Consider the following 23,227-nt stretch of genomic DNA (forward strand, 5'->3'; position numbering starts at 1 on the left):
CGAAATTTGTCCGTCGAAAATGGAGTCTGGGTGGAATTTTCTAAAATCCATTAAAATGTCCGGGAAAATCTGGGTGTATGGCTGCCCATATCAGAAGTGTTGTTGCTTTTTTGACGAATTTCCTAAAAAATAGAATTAAAAGTTCATTTTGGGGGGAGATTTTGCAAGAAAAAGCTCAACAACTTTGCCCCCCCTCCAAAACTTTTGTGTCCAGATTTTCACTTTTTGAAATATGGCAATCCTATTTAACTATAAGAAGAAAACCTCTATGTGGTTTACAAAATATATAACAGATACAGGTAGGGACCGTGTCTTCTTTCACATCATTCATATATATATATATGTTACTCTGTTCCAGTAACAAGAAGCCGAAAGCACCAGCCTGAAGATGACGAGTGAGACCTCGTCGAAACGTCGCCTAGACACCCCAACTTTTACACGGGAAGACACCCGAGGACACCAAAACCTGCATATATATATATATATATATATCACACATTTGTATTTATTATTTTGTATTTTATAATCAAGTTATTTGTTACGGTAATATAAATGTTGTAAGCTGTATTGAATCTTGGGAGAAAGGAGGGATATACATCAATTTAAGAAGAAGAAGAAGAAGAAGAAGAAGAAGAAGAAGAAGAAGAAGAAGAAGAAGAAGAAGAAGGATGATGATGATGATGTAGTAAGATCAACTACATCCACAAGTTGTCCATGAAAGACAAAATTGTGAATTAGTAACTGATGCCACCTTCTCAATTATGGCATGATTCCTCAACAGGCTCCTCTGGGCAATCTCAAAGAGGATTCAGTCTAAGTTATGCTCTGAATCAGCATATCCGGTCCCCTAAAACATTTGCTTCTGTACTGCAGCCTTGTTCACGCTGATCTCCCCAAGAAGCTGTTGGACTCTAACTCCCATCAGCCCCTGCCAATATGGCTAATGGCCAGGGATTATGGAAGGTATAGTCCAACAACTTCTGGAGGATGCCAGGTTGGGCAAGACAGATGCAATGGACTCATAGAACTGACCCTCCAAGCATCCCTATTTTCTAGGGACATCCCTGATTTAGAGAAGCCGTCCCGGTTTCTGATTTGATCCTGGGATGACCCACTTTCCCTTAAAGGTAAAGGTAAAAGTATCCCTAACCGTTAGGTCCAGTCGCGGACGACTCTGTGGTTGCAACACTCATCTCGCTTTACTGGTTGAGGGAGCCAGCGTACAGTTTCCGGGTCATGTGGCCAGCATGACAAAGCCACTTCTTGCAAACTAGAGCAATGCACGGAAACGCTGTTTACATTCCCGCCAGAGGAATGTATTTATCTACTTTTACTTTGACGTGCTTTCGAACTGCTAGGTTGGCAGGAGCAGGGACCGAGCAATGGGAGCTCACCCCATCGCGAGGATTCGAACCGCCGACCTTCTGATCGGCAAGCCCTAGGCTCTGTGGTTTAGACCACAGCGCCACCTGTGTCCCCACTTTTCCTTAGGATGTCTCTATTTTCATTGGAGAAATGTTGGAGGGTATGGAGTTATCTGACCCCTGAGCCATCTGAAGGCAATCCTGTATAGGAGAGGTTTTTTTTTAAAAAAAATGCCTAATGTTTCATTATGTTTTATTATATTTTGGAAGCTGGGGCAACCCAGAAAGATATGTGGGGCATAAATAGTAAAATTATCATTATGGAATGGGACGTCCCCATTTTCACCAGATAAATGTTGGAGGGGGTGATAGAACTGGGGGAACCTTGGGGAAATCTTGCTTTGTTTTGTTTTGAAAAGCGTTTATACTAACTTTATTGTCAGCTACTTTGCAGAGGCTGTTTGCCTCGAAAAGTAAATAGCCAAATAAACAAACAACAGTTAAAGTCACAGTGACATTGCAGGTCATTTCTATCCGGGCCAGTCATTTGACTACCTTGCCCTCTGCTTTGTCTTCATGCCAGGAAAAACTTCCCCCGATAAATAACTGCAGCTGCTGTTTGAAAACCACAGAAACAGGGTGTTTTTTTTAAAAAAACACAAATGAAAGGAATAACAAGCAGGAGACCTCTAATTGGTTCCTTGGTGTCATTTTTGACCTTGGAAAATCTGACACCTGCCCTTGTAACTACTGTTTACGTCTCTGTTGTAGCCGGTGCTTTTTAATCTTTGAAACCCAAATGACTAAATAACGAAAACAGAGGTCTCATTTTCCAACCTGGGGTGGGCAGGAGGAAGACGCAACACCCAATGAAAGCACAGCATAGAATAAATCAATAAGCAAAGAAAAAGAATAACAAGGAAGAAAGTTTCTTTCTTGGCAGGTGGTTCCCAAGTGAAAAAAGTTATAAGGAGCCCTGCTTTCGTTTCCAGAACTTTGAATGCAGTGCCTGGATGGGTTTACCTGAACAGGAAGGGAGCATACATGCAGAAAGTCCCAGGTTCAGTTCCTGGCAGCTGCAGTTAAAAGGATCAGGGAGATTTGAGACATTTATATTAATACAGTGGTACCTCGGGTTAAGTACTTAATTCATTCCGGAGGTCCGTTTTTAACCTGAAACTGTTCTTAACCTGAAGCACCAATTTAGCTAATGGGGCCTCCTGCCGCCGCCGCCGCACCGCAGGAGCACAATTTCTGTTCTCATCCTGAAGCAAAGTTCTTAACCTGAAGCACTATTTCTGGGTTAGCAGAGTGTGTAACCTGAAGTGAATGTAACCTGAAGCGTATGTAACCCGAAGTACCACTGTAGTTATATTTCCGAAGACTGGATATTATATATTTGAACTTTTCAATCTTGGGTGTAGGGGTGGGACCATTCAAAGGTTTCCAAAGGAACAGAGAACCCAAAAACATTTTATGCTACACGGTAGGACTTTATACCCTACAATTCTGCACCTTATCCGTGCCAGTGTATGAAATTTGGTTGTCTTAATGGTTCCTTCTGAGGAAAGTCTATTATACTGTACAGCCTTTATATTGTGATGTAACTCTTGTGTTCTTTACTTGAAATGTTTTGTTTGATGGTTCAATTCTTTTGTTGCAATCTAAATACTAAAAAATAAGTTTGTTCAAGGTAGGTGTTGGGGGAAATGTCTGCCTGAGACCCTAGAGAACTTCTGCCAGTCAGAGTAGACATTATTGGCACAGATGGACAGATAGTCTGTGGGTTCATGGCAGCTTCCTATACTGAAGGTCCGTAGCTCAGTGGGTAGAGCACATGCTCTGAAGGTCCCATGATCCAGCCTTGGCCATCACTTTAAAAATCAAATCAAAGATGATAGGAGGTGTTTCTGTGGAGAGCTGCTGTCAGATATGACTGGAGAGGCACAGTAATCAACAACAACAACAACAACAACAACAACAATTTATTATTTATACCCCGCCCATCTGGCTGGGTTTACCCAGCCACTCTGGGTGGCTTCCAACAAAGTATTAAAATACAGTGGTCTGTTAAAGCTTCCCTAAACAGGGTTTAGGTGACAGCAGTCACGAAATTAAAAGACGCCTGCTCCTTGGGAGAAAGGCGATGGCAAATCTAGACAACATCTTAAAAAGTAGAGACATCACCTTACCAACAATGGTCCGTATAGTTAAAGCCATGGTTTTCCCAGTAGTGATGTATGGAAGTGAGAGCTGGACCATAAAGAAGGCTGATCGCAGAAGAATTGATGCTTTTGAATTATGGTGCTGGAGAAGACTCTTGAGAGTCCCATGGACTGCAAGAAGATCAAATGCATCCATTCTTAAGGAAATCAGACCTGAGTGCTCACTGGAAGGACAGATCGTGAAGTTGAGGCTCCAATACTTTGGCCACCTCATGAGAAGAGAAGACTCCCTGGAAAAGACCCTGATGTTAGGAAAGATGGAGGGCACAAGGAGAAGGGGACGACAGAGGATGAGATGGTTGGATAGTGTTCTCGAAGCTACAAACATGAGCCTGACCAAACTGCGGGAGGCGGTGGAAGACAGGAGTGCCTGGCATGCTCTGGTCCATGGGGTCACGAAGAGTCGGACACGACTAAACGACTAAACAACAACAAACAGGGTTGCCTTCAGATGTCTTCTAAAAGTCTGGTAGTTGTTTATCTCTTTGACATCTGGTGGGAGGGCATTCCACAGGATGGGTGCCACTACCGAGAAGGCCCTCTGCCTGGTTCCCTGTAACTTGGCTTCTTGCAGTGAGGGAACCACCAGAAGGCCCTCGGCGCTGGACCTCAGTGTCTGGGAAGAACAATGGGGATGGAGACGCTCCTTCAGATATACTGGACTGAGGCTGTTTAGGGCTTTAAAGGTCAGCACCAACACTTTGAATTGTGCTCGGAAATGTACTGGGAGCCAATGTACATCTTTCAAGACCGGTGTTATGTGGTCTCGGCGGCCGCTCCCAGTCACCAGTCTAGCTGCCACATTCTGGATTAGTTGTAGTTTCCAGGTCACCTTCAAAGGTAGCCCACATAGAGCACATTGCAGTCATCCAAGCGAGAGATAACTAAAGCATGCACCACTCTGGCGAGACAGTCCGTGGGCAGGTAGGGTCTCAGCCTGAGTACCAGATGGAGCTGGCAAACAGCTGCTCTGGACACAGAATTGACCTGTGCCTCCATGGACAGCTGTGAGTCCAAAATGACTCCCAGGCTGCACACCTGGTCCTTCAGGGGCACAGTTACCCCATTCAGGACCAGGGAATCCTCCACACCTGCCCGCCTCCTGTCCCCCCAAAACAGTACTTCTGTCTTGTCAGGATTCAACCTCAATTTGTTAGCCGCCATCCATCCTCCAACTGCCTCCAGGCACTCACACAGGACCTTCACTGGTTCTGATTTGAAAGAGAGGTACTGTAGAGCTGGGTATCTTCTGCATATTGATGAACACCCAGCCCAAATCCCCTGATGATCTCTCTGCACTAAGGGCTTGATGCAGTGGAAGGCCACTTCCTATGCTCCTGTACTGTGAAGACGAAAACAGGAATTGGTAGATATCATTGTGTAAGTTGCACCACCATTAACCCCCCCCCCACTACATTTACTGATCCTTAGCAGGTTTTAACTCCGGGAAGCATTTAAAAAAATGGGATTTTGCCCTTGCAGTTTAAATGTCACAGTACATTTGACTCTGCTGCCTTATGTATAATAGATCCAGGCTGAGCCTACGAGAGGGTTTTCAAAGGGCAGTGCGGTCTCAGCATCCGCACCAGGCGACTTCAAAGCATGCACCTCTCAAAAGATCATGTCATTCTCCAACGGCAAAACACTTACTGACAGCTGAACTGCTTTGCGTACACCTTCACATATTCCATCCAGCCTGATTCTTAAAGAACGCCTCCCGGGAATTGTTAACTTGGTGCATTATGCAATTCTTTTAAATATAGCAACACCGGTTTAAGAGCTTGTCTTTCAACAGAATGCGCTCCTCGTGTCTGTTTTTATTACATAGCTGATCCGCACATGTTATGGCTGTATAACGTAAAGAGGCCTTTGATTGCAATGTGTCTGGCTTGAGATGGCAAGCGTTACTGGAAGCTTCAGCCGCTGCAGAATGTGGCCGCCTGCTTGGTAGCAGCTACTGCTGCGTTGTGGCTAATAGCACAATCTTATTGTTATGTACCACCCCAATATATCTGACCAAACTGCGGGGGGCAGTGGAAGACAGGAGTGCCTGGTGTGCTCTGGTCCATGGGGTCACGAAGAGTCAGACATGACTAAACAACAACCCCAATATATGCATGGTAAAGGGACTACAGGGGTTCCTGGAGCTTATCCAGAGTTTGGTTTCCGTGGAATGAAGGTCAGAGAGGACCATGGTGTCTTCAGGATATATGGTTTTGTTTGCACATATATACAACCTGAGCAAAGGGATGCGGGTGGCACTGTGGGTTAAACCACAGAGCCTAGGACTTGCCGATCAGAAGGTCGGCGGTTCGAATCCCCACGACGGGGTGAGTTCCTGTTGTTCAGTCCCAGCTCCTGCCAACCTAGCAGTTCGAAAGCACAAAGTGCAAGTAGATAAATAGGTACCGCTCCAGCGGGAAGGTAAATGGCGTTTCCGTGTGCTGCTCTGGTTCGCCAGAAGTGGCTTAGTCATGCTGGCCACATGACCCGGAAGCTGTCTGAGGACAAACGCCGGCTCCCTCGGCCGATAAAGCGAGATGAGCGCCCAGAGTCGGTCATGACTGGACCTAATGGTCAGGGGTCCCTTTACCTTTACAACCTGAGCATAAGATGTAGACACTCACAGCATTCACACCCTGACAGATATTGCTTCTCCTTCAGCCATGGTTTTGGATCCAGCACAGGGCAAGCATGCCTGTCTCCAGCTTCCAGGCTGCTTTCAGCTCAGCTCTCACATACTACCCTGGCTATTGTTCTCCTACCAAGAGGCTTGGGGGAGCCCCAGTGGTTGCAGACGTAAAAACAACAACAATACAGTACAGGGGATCCTTAGGTAGGAACAGCCCAATGAGATCTGAACTTGCAAAGCTATACAGTGGTACCTTGGTTCTCAAAGGCCTTGGTACTCAAAACAACTTGGAACCCAAACACTGCAAACCTGGAAGTATGTATTCCAGTTTGCGAACTTTTTTTGGAAGCCGAACATGCTCCATTTTGAGTGTTACGCTTTCAATTTGAGTGCCACACTTCCGTTTTGAGTGTTATGCTGAGGTCTGTCTGTTTTTGCTATTTATTTTGAGTTTTTGTGGCTCTTTTTGTTTTGTTTTTGTGGCTTTGTGGAGCCCGGTTCAGCTACTGATTGATTGATTGATTGATTGATTGATTGTGACTGCAGTACATTGTTTATTGCTTTCATTTTATGGATCAATGGTCTCGTTAGATAGTAAAATTCATGTGAAACTGATGTTTTAGGGGTGTTTTTTTTTAAAAGCCTGGAACAGATTAATGCATTTTGCATTACTTTCTATGGGAAAGCGTGCCTTGGTTTTGGAACGCTTTGGTTTTGGAATGGAGTTCCGGAACAGATTAAGTTTGAGAACAAAGGTACCACTGTATGGGGGGGAGGGGAGAATGGAATCCTGAGTGGCTGCAGTCCATGCTGCAACTTTTTACTGCAGATATCCCTTGCCAACAGTAAAGACCTAAGCAGCCCTGGGTCCTGTAGATGTCCACTCTGCCATTGTCTGCTTCATGAAATAGCGCTGGGAGAGCAGCCTGCACAGGGTCCCAGCCAGGGCTGGTGTTGGGGTTCGGTTTCACTGAGCATCTGCTGCCAAGCCCCGCAACCCCCAAAAGCTGCTCCCGCCTGCTCCCCTCCCCAAGTGAGCAAGCTGCAAAAACAGCAAGGGGGGAGCAGCAGCCTCTGCTTTGCCTTGCCCTTCCCCTCTCGACAGTGGAGCAGACCAGGACCCAGAGGAACAGGACAGTTGTATGAGCAGCAGCAACAGAAACAAGGTGGGGCTACTCAGAGAGGACTCTGCAAAAGAAGTATTTTGCAGTATTTTTTTGCTCCTTGGTTGAATGGTGCCCTAAGATTGCTTTGCCCTGCCGTGCATCACTTCTTTACATTTAATTGCATTTCTCATTTGGCTGGCCATTCACTTGGTTTGGAGATATCCCTTTTGGAGCTCTTCAAAATCTCTACATTTGTGCTCTGAGGCTATTGGCCGGGAATGCAATTACCATAATAAATAAAAATGAGGGAAGGAGGCAACCCTGTTTAGTTCCTCGATATAACGTGAGATGCGTGGAAATTTAGATTTTTTCTTATGTTGGATGTAGAAGGGGAATAACGGTAAAGGACCCTTGGACAAAGGCGACTATGGGGTTGTGGTGCTCATCTCACACTCAGGCCAAGGGAGCTGGTGTTTATCCACAGACAGCTTTCCGGGTCAAGTGGCCAGCATGACTAAACCGCTTCTGGCACAATGGAACACTATGACGGAAACCACAGCACACGAAAACGCCATTTACCTTCCCGCCGCAGTGGTACCTATTTATCTACTTGCACTGGTGTGCTTTCGAACTGCTATGTAGGCAGGAGCTGGGACAGAGCAACAGGAGCTCTTCCTGTCGTGCAGATTCGAACCGCCAACCTTCTGATCGGCAAGCCCAAGAGGCTCAGTGGTTTAGACCACAGCACCACCCACATCCCTTAGAACGGGAATACGTAGCTCTCAAGGCGTTTATAAATTTAGGGTCAAATTCGCAAAGTGAATGAGTTTTAGTAAAAACTGCCAACTGGCATAATCAAAAGCCTTAAATAAAACTGGAGAAAGTTAGGGAAGACCTTGTCACTCTGCTGCATTTCTGTGTAACACAGCGGTGTGTGTATTACAACAGTGTAATGCGTTCTTGTTTACTTCCACTTTTGCTTTCTATTTATACACACCCATGAAGCGGTTCCACAGAAGGGCGGAGCGGGTCCCCAGGCAACAACATGTTTATGTATTTAGTACTAATTAACATGGTTGCAATGCATTAAGGAAGACAACTGTTTTCTTTTAAGTAATATCTGTGGTTTGACCAGTAAATTATGTGCAGTGTAGCAATTTCTTGCTTAGTTCCACTTCAGTTTTCTCTTTATATATTCATGTAGTTATACAGAAATGAATGGAATAGAGCCTCAAAAACATGTTTATGGATTTCAGATTCTGGAAGTTATCGATATTACATCTCTACAGAAACGTCAAGTGCCACCATACTATTTTTTTTCTAATTTAGAAATATCCCCCCCCCCCAGTTTAGAAATCCAGTGGAAATTTGTCCAGAATTCTCATTTTTGACCAAAAATAAAATAAAATAAAACCATAGGATTATTCCCCCCCCCAACAATAACACTTCCTCCTTCGGATGTCTAAAGGAAGTCTTATATGAAATGCACATTTAAAACAGCATAAGTACAGAACATATCAGCTGCTGTTGCTGCCAATACTGCCAGCTGTGGTTCATTGTGAGCAGTGGCTGTGGAAGATCAGGCTCCGGGACCTAGCACTGAACTAAGAGATCTCTGAACTCTTCAGCAGCTTTTGTTTTTGTAGCTGGAGTCAGTCACAGTCCAGCCCTCCCTGGCCAGGTGGGGAAAGGTCTGCAAGGCAGGGAGCAGGTCTTCCAGGTTATCATAGCCAAGATCAGGATTATCAAATTTTTACGCCAGGGCTAGTAATAGAATCATAGAATTCTAGAGTTAGAAGGGACCCCCAGTCATCTAGTCCATCCCCTTACAATGCAGGGATCTCAGCTAAAGCAGCAATGACAGATGGCCATCCAACCTCTGCTTGACAGCCTTCAAGGAAGGAGAGTCCACCACCTTCGGAGGGAGTCCGTTCCACTGTCAAACAGCTCTTGCCATCAGAAAATTCTTCCAGATGTTTAGTAGGAATCTCCGCTCCTAAAAAATAGGAATAAAATGTTTTATACACTAACTTATAGCCCCAGACCCATTTCCTTTACCATACTTACCTGTAAACTGAAGCTCCAGAGAGACCTCCCCAGAACAATCCTGAAATGCATTTTAATTTTATAAAAAAAATTGAATTTGCAACTTTCTGGATTTTCAGCTCAAATTGGATGGAGTCCCAGCCTTGTGTGTTTGCTTCCCTCCTCTCCCCAGCTCTAAGAAACAGATGTTTATTATTCACTTATTGGTTCATTATTGCTGTTTGTTCACGTTATCTATGCACTTCATTAGCTATTCACTTGAGCCGTTCCCTGGTGTTAAATCAGCAAAATGTTGGTTGCTTAATCCGAGTTGCATGGTGAAGGGTAAGGTAAAGGTAAAAGGACCCTTGACCATTAGGTCCAGTCGTGACCAACTCTGGGGTTGCTGCGCTCATCTCACTTTATTGACCGAGGGAGCCGGTGTACAGCTCATGACTAAGCCGCTTCTGGTGAACCAGAGCAGCGCATGGAAACGCCGTTTACCTTCCCGCCGGAGCAGTACCTATTTATCTACTTGTACTTGACGTGCTTTCGAACTGCTAGGTTGGCAGGAGCAGGGACCGAGGAACGGAAGCTCACCCCGTCGCAGGGATTTGAACCGTCAACCTTCTGATCGGTAAGTCCTAGGCTCTGTGGTTTAACCCACAGCACCACCCGCGTCCCTTATGGTGAAGGGTAAATAAGCCAAAAGCCCAGGTCTCAACAGGTGGAGTTTTAAAAGGCCCACTCCTTTTAATTTTTAATCATTCCTTTTAAAAAAGGAAAAGGCTGTTCATCGGACTTCCAGTTCTATATGCTAACTTTACCAAAAGAGACAGCAGCCTTTATCTCTCCTTTCAGCCCTCCCATTCACTGGAGCTGCCCTAATTTTATGGTCTCTTGGGAATTTCACTGCAGGATTAGCTGAAACTTGATGCTTGGAAACACGGAGGAGTTTCCCCAACTTTCTGATTCAAGGAAGTTATCAGCTGATAAATGCCAGGTGCCTAGGGAATTTGTGCAGACAACATGACCTTTTTGAAGATAATTTGACTTTCAGATCCACTGTAGTCCTGTCAAAAGCATGGACTCATTCACACATTCGTTTGGGGTTTTTTTTTTGAGTTCTCATTATGCATCTAAGTGAATGTGTGAAACACTATTTTTTCTACTGTGCTTCCAACTTCATGCAACAAGTACGGCAGTCTACAGGGGGTCTGCATGGAAGGTATTCAACCTGAATTTCTCCAGGTGTAGCATTTACCATAAGGTGCAGTGTGGTTCTCCAAACGGTCAGAATTTTGTCAGGAGGATTCAATTGAATACCAGACATTCAGTGCAATTAATGTGCTCTGTGGCCCTGGCACAATACAGCCACTTTGGGGGGGGGGGGGAGGAATCGTAACTTTTTGCAGTTAGGAAAGTGATGCAGAAAATGTGGGATGAACAGGAGGTTAAAGGGAAGGTATCTAACCACTTTGCAAGCCGATCAGGATGACTGTTCCATATAACCCCTTTGCAAGCCAAACAGAACACACCAGCTACACCTGTTGAATTTCCAGTTTTAAAAACACTCTTAAAAGGGGCTGCTTTTGCATCTGTCCAGCTGCAGTACGATCAAATGCACCTAGCTTCATTATGCGGCAAATGCATAAATACGCAGGCAAAGGAAACCCACCGCGATGATCTCATCCTTGCGTCATGCTTATTCTCGGGCGCACATGCTGGCGAGCTGGCCCTAGTCCCAGCCACGTGGCCCGTTACAGATTTGAGGGCCGGCTGGGGCGCGTCTTCGTTCCCAGCCGAGGCGCCTGCACGGTTTAGCCTCGCCGGGGCCAAAAAAAGCACGGCTCTCCTGGTTCCTGACGAACATCCACGAGGGAGACGAAGGAGGGGAAACGCGAGCAGGGCTGGGCGGGCCAATGGCGCTTGCTTGGCAGTCTCGCTCCTGTTTCCTCGGCAGGAGGGCACAATGGAAGTGGCCCAACTTGGCACGGTGCAAAGTTGTTGCGTCTCGCAGATCTGCGCGCGCCGGGTGGAGAGACCCTTGCTGAGCTCTCGCTATCCGGCTGCATAACGTGCGCGTTTGTGTATGTGACACTTTAACACTCTGCAGCGGGATCCGAAGAATTGCTTACTCGAGAGTAAGCCCCGATGAAGTGACTGGCGATGACTCTTTGAGCAAATGAGCATTAGGATTGCAGCGGGCGCAGCAAGACGCAACGCGTGTTTCGTTGAGAAGCAAATCGTGCCCCATTGAAGCGACAAGCACACCTAACCTCACTATTCTGGGGTGCGGAAGAATCTCGTGGGGGTTTACTCCCGAGTAAATGTTCCTAGGATCGTGCTGTAGGCATAACGATTGCAGTCTAGCCGCGATTTCACACACGTTTCCTAGGAAACAATAGTCAAACCCCTGAAAAAATAATCACCGAACAGGAGTGCCAACTTGGCTCCGCAACTGGGTGTCCCGTGGCCATGGGTGCCATGTAGCGAAATTTGTGGGTGCCTGGCCCCTTCATGGGGAATTTTTGTGAGTGTTCGGGCACCAAGGAAGTTGGCACCTATGCCACCAAGTGAACGGGCGATTCAAATTCAGACGAGTTGTCGGAAGTATTTACAAATAATTATTTTTGTGGGAAATTATTGAACCATAAAGCTAATCTCTTATTAACTAACATTCTCTCTATTAACAAGCAAGAAAGTCCGTAAACTGGTTTATCTCTTATTGCTAGCTTTCGCAGTTTGTCTACTCGAAAGTAAACCCCATTTTCAGTGGAACTTACTCCCAAGAAAGCGCGTTCCAGGTCACAGCTTAACACAACTTTTCACCAACGCAAACCGGATCGGGCATTACACAAGGCTTTTATATACGTATTCCGGAATACTTCCAAGCAGGCACGCATTGGATCGGGTCCCCGCCTCACATAAGCTCCCATCGTTGCAGCACGACCCGATGTATGTTTACTCGGAAGTAAGTCCCATTGTGTCGGATGGGGCGGGGCTTGCTGCTCAGCTAAGTGTGCACAGAATCGGGACCTCGTAGTGCAATCGTAGCAAGCAGCTCCCGCCGTGATCAACGAGGCGTGTTTCCAGGTAAGTACACACAGGGATGTAGTCATTAAAAAACCTTAATTTTGCAGCATGCCTGATTTCGGTAAAGTTTACTTGTCCAAGCAAGCAAAGTCCGTCCCCGGACTCGTTGGCAAAGACCATCCTTCTCGTTTGTTTAGTGGCCACTTGAAAAGGAGAAAAACCAACAGAAACCAGAAAAGTGCATTTCTGGGCAAGGCGACCCCTCGAGCATCTTTACCCAGAGGCAAGTCCCATACTGATTTCCCGGAGACTGCCTGCAGGATCACAGCCCTGGAGCCAATAGGCACCTCCCTTGCATGAGAAGCCGACTCGCGAGTAAGCGCACTCAACGCCAAAACACAACAAAACACAGCCTCCCGCGCGCAACGGCTCCGCAACTGGTTCCCCAAGAAGCGAAAAACCGATGGAAAGCAACGCGCCCAAGGAGAATCCCAAGGCTCAAATTCATATCGCCGGCCTGTGTTATTTCGCCGCACGTTTTCTTGCGGTTGCTTGCTAACGCGGGAGCGTGTAGGAGTCGTCTTAGCAGTTGTCCCCCTTCATTCGCGCTTGCAAACAGGCTGCGCCCGCTTTCTTCCAAAGTCCCTGCAAACGCAGTCCAGTCCCGCCCCACTTTTTTTTAAAGTCCGGACAGTGTTGCAAAAACAAATAATTTGCATACTGCAAAAAAATCTTTTTTGCATGCTTAAAGAGGCCTCCTCGCTGTTTTTTCTTTCCAAAACATTGCCGAGGGACTCCTCGCTGTATTTTCTTTCCAACCCTCTCCACCTCCTTTTCTTCAACCCCCCCCCTTTTTTTTTTTGCTAAGCTATAGCAGAGAGTTTGCATTAAGAGAGAGCGCCACTGGATGTCTGGACGCGCCGTAGCCGCAAGGACACAGCAAGCACTTTCCTCCTCCAAGCCTCTGCTGCAGCAGCTGGAGAGTTGGGATCGGGACGCGGGCGGGGGGGGGAAGGGTAAAGGGAAGGAAAAACAAGGGAGGGGGGAGAGAGAGAGAAGCGAGAGAGGAGGATTTACAAATGCAAAGCAGCAGCTGAGGACGCAACAGCAGCTGCTGTTGCCGCTGCCCAGAACAGAAGCCCTGGCAGTCTGGCGACTAAGGCGGGGGGAGGGAGGGAGTGGAGCGGCTGGGTGGGGGTTGGATTTTTTTTTTAATGTATTTTTTTCCGGGTTGCGAGCAGCAGACAGCGGCGTCCACGGGGCGCGGAGGCGTCAGTCGCTGTAGCCGCCGCCGCCAGAGTGCTATTGTGTGTGAACTGGGGGGAAGAGAGAGAGAACAAGAAAGAGCGCACAGAACTAAAGGGGAAAATAGAGAGAGACATATGCACACACCAGCATGCACACAGACACACACACTCCCCCATATGCAGGGAAAGTATCGCGAGAGCGCTCTGGCTAACAACCTGCTTCGCAACACACACAGGAGCGCTGCACCGCTGCTGGGTTGCCAGCAACAAGAAACAGCGCGCGGAGCAACCCGGACGGTGGGGAGGCGAGGCGCGCGCACACATACACGCGCGCGCGCATGCACACACACATCTGGGGGGGAGAGGCTCGGAGTTTGGGGAGCGGAGTTGTCGGGGTGGGGAAGAGCAAGAGGGAGAGAGCGGCGCACATGCAGATCTCCAGCGGCACCCCTGAGCAACACCCAGCCAGGCTGGTGAGTAAAACGCTTAGTCTGCTCTGCGCGTGTGTTGTGTTGTGGTTGCTGCACTTTCTCCATTGCTTTTAAAGGCCGGGTGGGGGGGGGGGAGCCTGCGGCGGTGCTGGTGGGTAGCTCGAGATTTCTCTCTTCCCCCCTTCCTCCGCGCACTCCACCTTTCCAAAGCTAAGCAGCCCCCACCCCGCTCTTCCTGGCTGCTTGGATTGCACGCGGATCCGTGCGCTTTGGGGCTGCGCTTCGGAGCACAAAGGGGGCCGAGAGCTCAGCGGGTTGGCTTCAAAAAGTTGTAAAGAAGTCTGGCGGCGGCGGCGGCTGTGGGGAGAGCAGCCGAAGGAAGGATCTAAGATATATGTGTGTGTGTGGTTTGCCCCCCCCCTTGAACACCCCCCCCCCCGGAAAAAGTTTTCAAACTGCAAGTGCCGAACTTTCAGCTCCTCCGGCTGCTGCGCCCCGCACCTCTCCAAAGGTCAAGCGGTTATGTCCTCCATTTCGAGTAATACGATTTGTTATTTAAGTAACTTTTCCCGGGGTGGTGGTGGTGGTGGAGGAGGAGGGTAGTGGCGGCGGCAGGATTTTGAAGGAGGGAAGGACTCGCTCAGTTTAAGTTTGAGATTTAATAGATGGCTATAATTGGGGGGGGGGGGCGGTTGTTGGAACTTTAAAAGGCAGCAAGCTGTGGTTGGCTGGTAGTTAGATTTGAAGTAACATATGGCATTAAAAGGGGCACAGCTGGAGGTTGCATTTCCATCGCAGTGAAGTCAGAGCAGCTGACTTTCCAGCTTGCGGTGTAATTAGCAAACGGAGCACTCCCTCCCATTCGCTCCTCGCTCCTCTCTTCTCTCCCCCCCCCCACTCTTTTTTCACACACATACAAGCTTTCTTCCGTTACTGGCTAGCAGAAAACCCCTGATCTTCCCAGTCCCTTGGGTGATCACCCACTTGGAAAGGCAAGGAGGGGGGAAAACAAAACAGAAACCCAAACGAGCTTGAGTTCTTCCATAACTCTTTTGTGGGGGGACGTGGGGGGGGGGGAGAAAGGAGACTGTATTTTCTTTCTCCAAATGAGCCCTTCAACCCCCTGCTCAGCAGCTGTTCAAGGTAAGGTGTCTTAAGAAACTACCTACCAACTTAAAGGAGTCTTATTGCAGTTTGTTTGGGGTGTGTGTAGGTGCCTTTTTTTTTTTTGAATAACTTCCAGGGCAATCTATAGATAGATATGAAATGCTGGTTTTCTTTTTTAAGTGGGAAGATTATCTTTTTGTTAAAAAAAAGACTGTGTGTGTATGATTATTCACGAATGAAGGTATTTGCAGGGGGGTGGAGGGTGCAAAATGCACTTGTTTTTGTAAAACTGTGTGTACACTTTTAATATATAAAATAGCTACGGGGGGGGGGGGCGGTGTCCCAAAGTTAAGATTTCCAGGAATGCACAAAAAAGCAAAGTCTCCTCTCCCTTCCTCTAAAGCTGATTGCTGTTAAGACAAAGGTTGGGGGCGTTACTTCCTTTAGAAGCTTTGGTTTACTTAAGAGTCAAGTTTTTCCTGTTTTTGAAGCAGGTGTTCTGGTGTGGGAGGCATCTCACTCTCTCTTTTTAAGCAATTCAAACAGAAATGATAGACGATGAACAGTTGAACTGTTATCTCCAAGGCTCTAGTTTAACCCCCCCCCCTCCAGCCACTCTTGTTTGTTTGTTAACAGCTGCTTCAGGAGGCCTGTGGCTTTTATAGTAGCATTCAAGTTTTTCCTGTTTTTGAACAGGTTATGAAGGAAGAATGGAGTTTCCAGACCATAGCCGGCAGTTGCTGCAGTGTCTGAGTCAGCAGCGTCACCAGGGCTTCCTGTGTGACTGCACTGTTTTAGTTGGAGACGCTCAGTTCCGAGCCCACAGAGCGGTCCTCGCCTCTTGCAGCATGTACTTCCATCTTTTCTACAGGGACCAGCTAGACAAAAGGGACATTGTGCATCTGAACAGTGACATCGTCACCGCCCCGGCCTTCGGCTTGCTCCTCGAATTCATGTACCAAGGCAAGCTGGAGTTCAGCAGCCTCCCGGTCGAGGATGTGCTCGCCGCAGCCAGCTATCTACACATGTACGACATTGTGAAAGTCTGCAAGGGCAAGCTGAAAGATAAGGAATTGTGCGTGGACGAGAAGACGAACGGCAGCGGCGGGGCCCATTTGGAGAAGGACGCCCGGGTCCTGGATGACGGAGTACCCTTGGGGCACGGCGAGTTCAGCCCCGGAGAGAAATACAAAATGATTGCTGCAGAATATGAACGTTCTGCTGGAAAGGATAAGGGCAGCAGTTACCCAGGCTGGTCTCCCGATCTCGCCGGCTCCGTGTTAGGCGAGGCAGAATTGGACACCGTGGCAGCTGAAAAAGCAAGGGCGAATGTCAGCAGTTTGGCGGGACCTGCGTCCCAAAGACCTCCTCGCCACCCCTTGGCTTTGAGGGAGGCCGAGTGTGCTTTAGACCTGTCTTTCAAGCCCCTGTCAGGGCGAGATGGCTTCCAGCCTTCCTACATCTTTGGGCAGCTGGCTGCCGACGGGCCACCGCGGCAGGGGAGCGAGCCCTTTGTCAAAGACGAAGAAGAGTCTCTGTCGGACGGGGAAGACGGTGAGGAGAGGGGCCTAGAAAGCCAGGGCTTTGGGAATTCTGGCCAGAGCCTGGCCCTAGGGCTGGGGACCATGTTTGTTGCCAGCAACGGGGACGCTCCCGTGACGCCGGAGGAAGACGTCGACCAGGAGCGGGAGGCGAGCGAGGACGACATGGCCTCTTCCGACGTCTCATCCTCGGGGGTCGTGGTGCCAACTGGGCACATTTGCATCTGCCCGCTCTGCAGCAAAGTCTTCCCCAGCCCGCACGTCCTGCAGCTCCACCTCAGCTCCCACTTCCGAGACAAGGACGGCTCTCGGACCAGGCTCTCTCCGGACGGGTCGGTGCCCACCTGTACTCTGTGCGGCAAGACCTTCTCCTGCATGTACACGCTGAAGAGGCACGAGAGGACTCACTCCGGGGAGAAGCCGTACACCTGCGGCCAGTGCGGCAAGAGCTTCCAGTACTCCCATAACCTCAGCCGCCACGCAGTGGTGCACACCAGAGAGAAGCCGCACGGCTGCAAGTGGTGCGAGAGACGCTTCACGCAGTCCGGGGATTTGTACAGACACATCCGCAAATTTCATTGTGGCCTTGTAAAGTCACTGGTGGTTTGAGGGAGGTTGTTGTCGTTTCAAAAGACACCCGTCTGCTCTTCATGCCGGTTCGCTTGGGCAAATGATACGGGGAAGGAGGGTGGAAAATAATGTAGGTCTACATTTCATTGCCGGGGGGGGGGAGAGGCAACATTGGTTCTACCCCTCCCACCCTGGCCCACCTTAGGCCAGCAGCGGTGGTGACACTTAACGTTCTGTTGTTGTTTTTCTGTGTGTGGCAGGTAAAATGAATCTTAATCTGTAGATAGCTTAATCCAAAATCCTTTGGATAGAAGCTGATTTAATCCAGTTGATTGGCCTAATTGGTCTGTGCCAAGTGGGTTGTTCTGATGCTACAGGTATGTTTTGCCCTGCTGGTTTTGAGGGTGTTCTCTTGCACCCTCTGCAAGTTTAAAAGGAATTGGAGAGAGAATGAGAGAGGTGTGAACTTTGATCCCAAACGGCAGTTTAGGTAGGACAGAGTGTGCTGCCTATATAGGAGCCGCCTCCCCCCCCCCCCAAAAAAAAAAATTATCGTTCATCTCTCTGTTGCAGGTGCATCAAGTAGGCAGTTTTGGAACGCATTGGCCTGAGTTTCTCTCCCACTCTGGATGTAACTTTTTTGATTCAACCTTTTTAATATGTTCCAGACAAATAGAACTTCAGGCAGTGTGAAAGTGATGGCTGGGACAAAGGCTTGTGCTTCATGGGGACTATCTAGAATCTTAGACTAACTTGGGTCTGGAATAATAATAATAATAACAACAACAACAATTTTATTACTTACATGCCACCTATCCGACTGGGTAGCAGAAGCCACTCTGGGCGGCTCCCAACGTACTAAAAACACAGTAGAACAACAGTGGAAATCAATGTAGGGCCATCCTGCAAAATCTCTTGACTATTACAGAAAAAGTGTTCTGTATTTGGAAACTGGTCCTACTAACTTAAGCTCTCACTTTGCTGCTCTTTCCCCCCCTTCCATTTTTTTTTTTTTAGGGGGGGAGGTTTGCAATTCTAGTGAATGGTGCTGAAATATTTCAACCTGTGGGGCGTCATCTCTCAGGCCTGGTTCACAAATGACCCCAGCGTGGAGTGGGTGTGCCCTATGGCTAGGTGGTCAGCGGGGAAAGGATTTGGAGCTCTTGTGCCTTTAATAGTTGCATGCCTCTGGAATTCCCCCTTCTACCCAACTATTAAAGGTGCAGGAGACCCTCTGCTCCTTTGCATCTTGTTAACCCTACCTGTCGCTCACCTTGTGCAGAACTGTGAATGTAAACCTGGCCTCCATGCAGAGAAGCCATTTTGTGCTACAAAAAAGGAGCAGGCAGGTGTTTGGCTGAGGCCTGCCTGCAAAGGCCTCAATTCATGAAGTTTTGATGTGCCATGAGAAAAGATACTTAGTGAGGTGCAGACATCCTAACTGTGCCACCTTAGTAAAAACCGCATCCCTCTATTAATAAGAGCTCTCCAGTTTTTGCTTCTAACAAAAGCCGCTTTCTTGCAAGTAAATGCCCTCTTGGATCTGGCCTTGAGAAGGCCTTGTTCCCCTTCCTGGGTGCCCATTGGTCAGAGGCACCAATCCACCAAAAGATTCCATCATCTCCATTCCTTGGTGAATAGCAGGCATGGTTTGTGTAAGGGAGAAAGATGGGGAGCTATTGAGCTTTCCCCATTCTGTGATGGTGGCATCTTCTTGTGAAAGTAGGTAGGGATACCTGAATCTCCACCCATTCCTCTTGCAGTTGCACCTGCCTTCCCTTGGGGCATAAGTTGGGGGTGCTACCTGTGAACCATGCCTCCCCATGTAGCTGCCTCATACACCTGTAGTTTCTCCTACAGCTGTTAGCACATCCTCAGCCAACCTGGCACCCTCCAGGTGTTTAGGCCTGCAGTTTCCATCAGCCCCAGACAGGAGCGGTGGTCCGAAACATAGGTGTGCCAGTTTAGCCAAGAGTGCATTATGAGCTGGTACCATTTAACTCCTGCCACGAAAGATGAATTAGCAGTTGCTAATGTTTAGCCCATGCATTTCAGACTTACGGTTAAAGGCATAGGAACAGAACCGGTTGTTCTGTTTTTAATTATTATTATTATTATTATTATTTTTGTGGCTCACCTGCCCCTTTTCCAGTTTTGAGCAGCAAGCTAAGCTGGTGAATGTACTGCCATGCACACTGAATTGTTTGTGTGCGTGCAAATGCTCCTGTTGAGTGCACAGAGGCATGTATATTCTTGCGTGCGCGCTCTCTCTCTCTCTCTCTCTCTCTCTCTCTCTCTCTCTGCTTTCTCCCTCTCTCTTAGCATGGGGGGTTGGCTCCTTTAAGAGCATCTGCAAGTCAGAAATAGGACACTAATCAGGAAACAGAGCGCCGCTTTTTATTTCTTGCTTTTCTTTTCATCCCTCCACCCTGCGCCCTTGAACTCACCGGGCCTCGCTTGACCCTTGTAGAGAACACATCTGGTCGGAACAGCTGGTGGGGGGAAGCGTGGGGAGAGAGGGTGGGCTCAGATGGGGCCCAGAGGAAGTTGGAATCAGGGGGTCGGAGTAAGGGAAGGTGCCATCACTATCATTTCTTCAAGGGGGGTGGGAATGCTATTTAAGGGTGGTTGGTTTTTTTTGCAGTGTGCAGGCAGTTTGAAGGGCCGTTTCTTGAAAAAGAAACATTCAGCATTTCAAAACTACTAGGATGTCTGCCGTGTTCTGGAGAAGTCTTTTTGTGTGATGCACGTTCTTGTTCCATAGAGTTGGAAATGGCTTACACTCAATTGAGGATTTACACTATGTTAAAAGTTTTAAATTTCCCCAATGTTTTTTTCTTACATTGCTTTTTGTTTTGCTCCTGGTGATATTAACTGTTTGTTATCCGTAGGGTCAGATTTAGCCAAGTTCCACTTGGCCATTCACATGGTTCACTCCAGACAAGCAAAGCTTTGTCGCATTGTTTTGGGAGTGCGGGTTCCTTTTTCCTTTGGTTAAGAGAGATTGAAACGCTGTAGAGTTGGAACAAATCTGGGGTGTTACTTCAACATATTTCTGCCTAATTCCAGAATGTCTTTCTAGTAACGTCATTACGTATCAGGTTATGCCTTCTTAAATCCATTCAATGTATATTTTTGCATACGCGAAACTTTGAAAAAAGAAAGAAAAAAGATTGCACTTGAATGTAATTCTGTGGCATTGGCATCTAGTGAATGGGACTGTAGAAGGATTGCCAAGTCAAATTTACGGATGTTTTCGGATTCTCTTAAAGTGAAAACCATCTCATTTGGAATTTTCATGGGTTTTCTTTAATATTATGGAAGCACTGAAATAATTTGCCCTAAAGGGCATGTTATGTTATCCTGCAGAATAAGACAACATAGTCCTGCATTTCTAATTAATGGGAAACCACCACCCCTGCCCAGAGGGGACATGACGCCACGGGAGGGGATGAGGTGCTCACTCAAAGCCTTCTTTGATTTTTGCCACAAAAGTTCTCACTACTGAAGAGACAACCCTCTGAGATTTAAAAAGAGACTTGCCTCTTCAACTACCAGAACAAATGCATAGCTCTGTGCATGTGGTTTTCTTTCTCCTGTACACATGTCTTCCCTGTTAGTTCCTATCCAATGTATTTAGGAAGTTATGCTATGAAGGAGCAATATTAATATCATTATAGAAACACTATTTGAGGTAGTGTGGTGGTGGAATTGTGAGGGAAGCAACTCCCTTTTCTGCAGATAAAAACTGACGGGTTGCAGTTCCTTTCCTATTCCTCTCTTAAATTACGAGCGCACATATAATGTGAATTTTTACTTCTATTTATAAAACGTCTAAATGGAATTCATTTGTTACTGTACAAATATTCTTGCTAACGTATGTGAGGCATGTCAGAGCAGTACATGCCTGAGATATGTGACTATGGTACTGTGGTCTTACTTCATGTTCCCCCTTCCCCCACCCCCCACCCCCAAAAAAACCTTGGATTGGAAATAGCACTGAACAAAACTTTCAAAAATTAAGTTATTTCTTTTCTGTTTTAAACTTTTAAGTTATATAAATATATTTTTCTTCCTCCTGATGATACTTGATACGGTATTTATTAGATTTTTTTTTTTAATGGAATGCTTACTTTGAGCTTTTTTTTTTCCAGAATAACAGGCTTGAAATCTCTGTGTAAATTTAATTTTATTTCTTTACATGTTTAAGAAGCGAGAACGTGTGAATCGGTGCGTAGAATGTAGGGCTGTTCATTTCCTCATCCCAGTGAGAATTCCAGTGTGCACATGGAATCTTTGTTAACTGCAATAGCCAGCCTGGTGCTTTGCAAAAGTTTTGGACCAGTTGCAGTCCTAAAACACCTGTCGGCAGAGGTGAGATGCTTCTTCCAAGTGGATCTCCACCTCCTGTTGTAATGAACAGGACAGTGAATGTGCCTAGGTCTCTGGATTGGGGTACATGTTTGCTTCTTCCTCCTCCTGGTATTTTTGTAGAAGGATTTTAATTTTAATTTTTTTTAGAAGTGCCATATGACACCATTGGAGTCTGCTGGTGTATTAGAGGGTTGAAAAGAGTTTGCATCTGAGTGTTGTCTAGGAATCTTGAACTTTTTAGCAAGGGGCATGCATTGGGCTGCAGTGGGGAGGGGATGAAGGTGACAGGTGTGCCCACCTTAAATGAATTGTCGAAGCATTGTCTTTTTTATTGTTCTCTCTCCCAACTTTTCTGGGTTGGTGTTTTATTTGTTTTGTTTTTTTTTAAAAAAAGAAGTTTGCACTTTTGAGATTACTTCTGTTTGTTCTTTGGGTTGTGTTTTTTTTTTTTTTAAGGTTGCAATAGTTCTGAGCATGTTTGTTTGTTTGAAAAAAAGGTTCCTTACTCTACAGGAAAGTACTAAAACCTTGCACATTGAGGTGTCTTCATTATTATGCAGCAGCTGTTCTGCCTTGCAAAGAGCATAATTGGAAAGTCCTTTTCGACTCTCATTCTCGGTTTTGATTTCATCCCGAGTCAGGATTTTACCGCGATAAACTGCTTTACTTAAACAAAACACTGGATTTGTCTTATGCTCCAAACCGATACTGTGAAGAAGAAAAAAAACGTTTTGAAAGAAGAAGGATAAGAGAGAAAGATAAATCAGTTATTTTTAATTGCTTTTAATTTTGATGCAGTTCAGAGTCAAATATGTATATTTAAAGACACTAATTTTTTGTGGGAGAGTTTTTTATAGTATACAGTATGTAGAAAAGCTATTGGAATGAGCTATATTTTATATATAAAAAAGTTCTTTCACTGTTTTATAGTGAACTATTTCCCCCACCCTACCCCCAGTGTTAGGTCTATGCTGTGTTTAGCTTAGTGTCGACAATCGCATATATATACAAAAAAAGGCGTTGACAGTTTTCCCTTCATGTTTAGTTTCCGTGTGGAGTTTTTCTCTCAAGTTTTTTTTTGCAATTGTGTGTTGATATGTGCTGTTTTAAGAAAAGGAAAAAAAGAAACTGTGACAATCGTGATTAGAACTGCTGTCTTTATTAAATAAAACATGTTAGAGTTACAAAAGAAATCCTTTTCTTCTTGTTCTAAAAATTCATGGCGGAGGAGAAATTAAGTTGGAAGGCACTTGGGATTTAACCATTATTCCCCCCCCCCCCTTACTTTCCCCACTGAGGATCTATTTCAACTTTGGGTCCCCGGATACTCTCGGACTACAACTCCCATCATCCCTGACCACTGATCCTCCTAAGCAAGGGATGATGGGAGTTGTAGTCCAACAATATCTGGGGACCCTAAGGTTGAAAGAGGCTAATCTATGTGTTTAACCTCCCCTCAAACAATATGTAAAGATGGAGCATTTCACGTATTATGCAGAGGCAAGGCTAGGTTTGTTCCTGAATATGCACTTTCAAGAACTGAGATGGTTCATTCAGTAGAGCATGAGA

General features: G+C 46.6%; 1 protein-coding gene across 2 annotated transcripts; it reads left to right on the forward strand.

Moving 5' to 3' along the window:
• The first annotated feature begins 13,599 nt into the window (after positions 1-13,599).
• ZBTB42 (zinc finger and BTB domain containing 42) lies at positions 13,600-22,851 on the forward strand. Of its 2 annotated transcripts, none has more exons than XM_028748298.2 (2): positions 13,600-14,108; positions 15,870-22,851. In XM_028748298.2, exon 2 carries the CDS (start codon positions 15,884-15,886, stop codon positions 17,321-17,323), a length of 1,440 nt encoding a protein of 479 aa, XP_028604131.2. In that variant the 5' UTR covers positions 13,600-14,108; positions 15,870-15,883; the 3' UTR covers positions 17,324-22,851. The 2 variants fall into 2 exon arrangements, with proteins under 2 accessions (XP_028604131.2, XP_028604043.2); XM_028748210.2 differs by lacking the exon at positions 13,600-14,108 and adding an exon at positions 14,689-15,209.
• Positions 22,852-23,227: the final 376 nt, after the last annotated feature.

The sequence above is a fragment of the Podarcis muralis genome, chromosome 1, assembly GCF_964188315.1.
Source record: "Podarcis muralis chromosome 1, rPodMur119.hap1.1, whole genome shotgun sequence".
In the NCBI taxonomy this organism is placed as follows: domain Eukaryota; kingdom Metazoa; phylum Chordata; class Lepidosauria; order Squamata; family Lacertidae; genus Podarcis; species Podarcis muralis.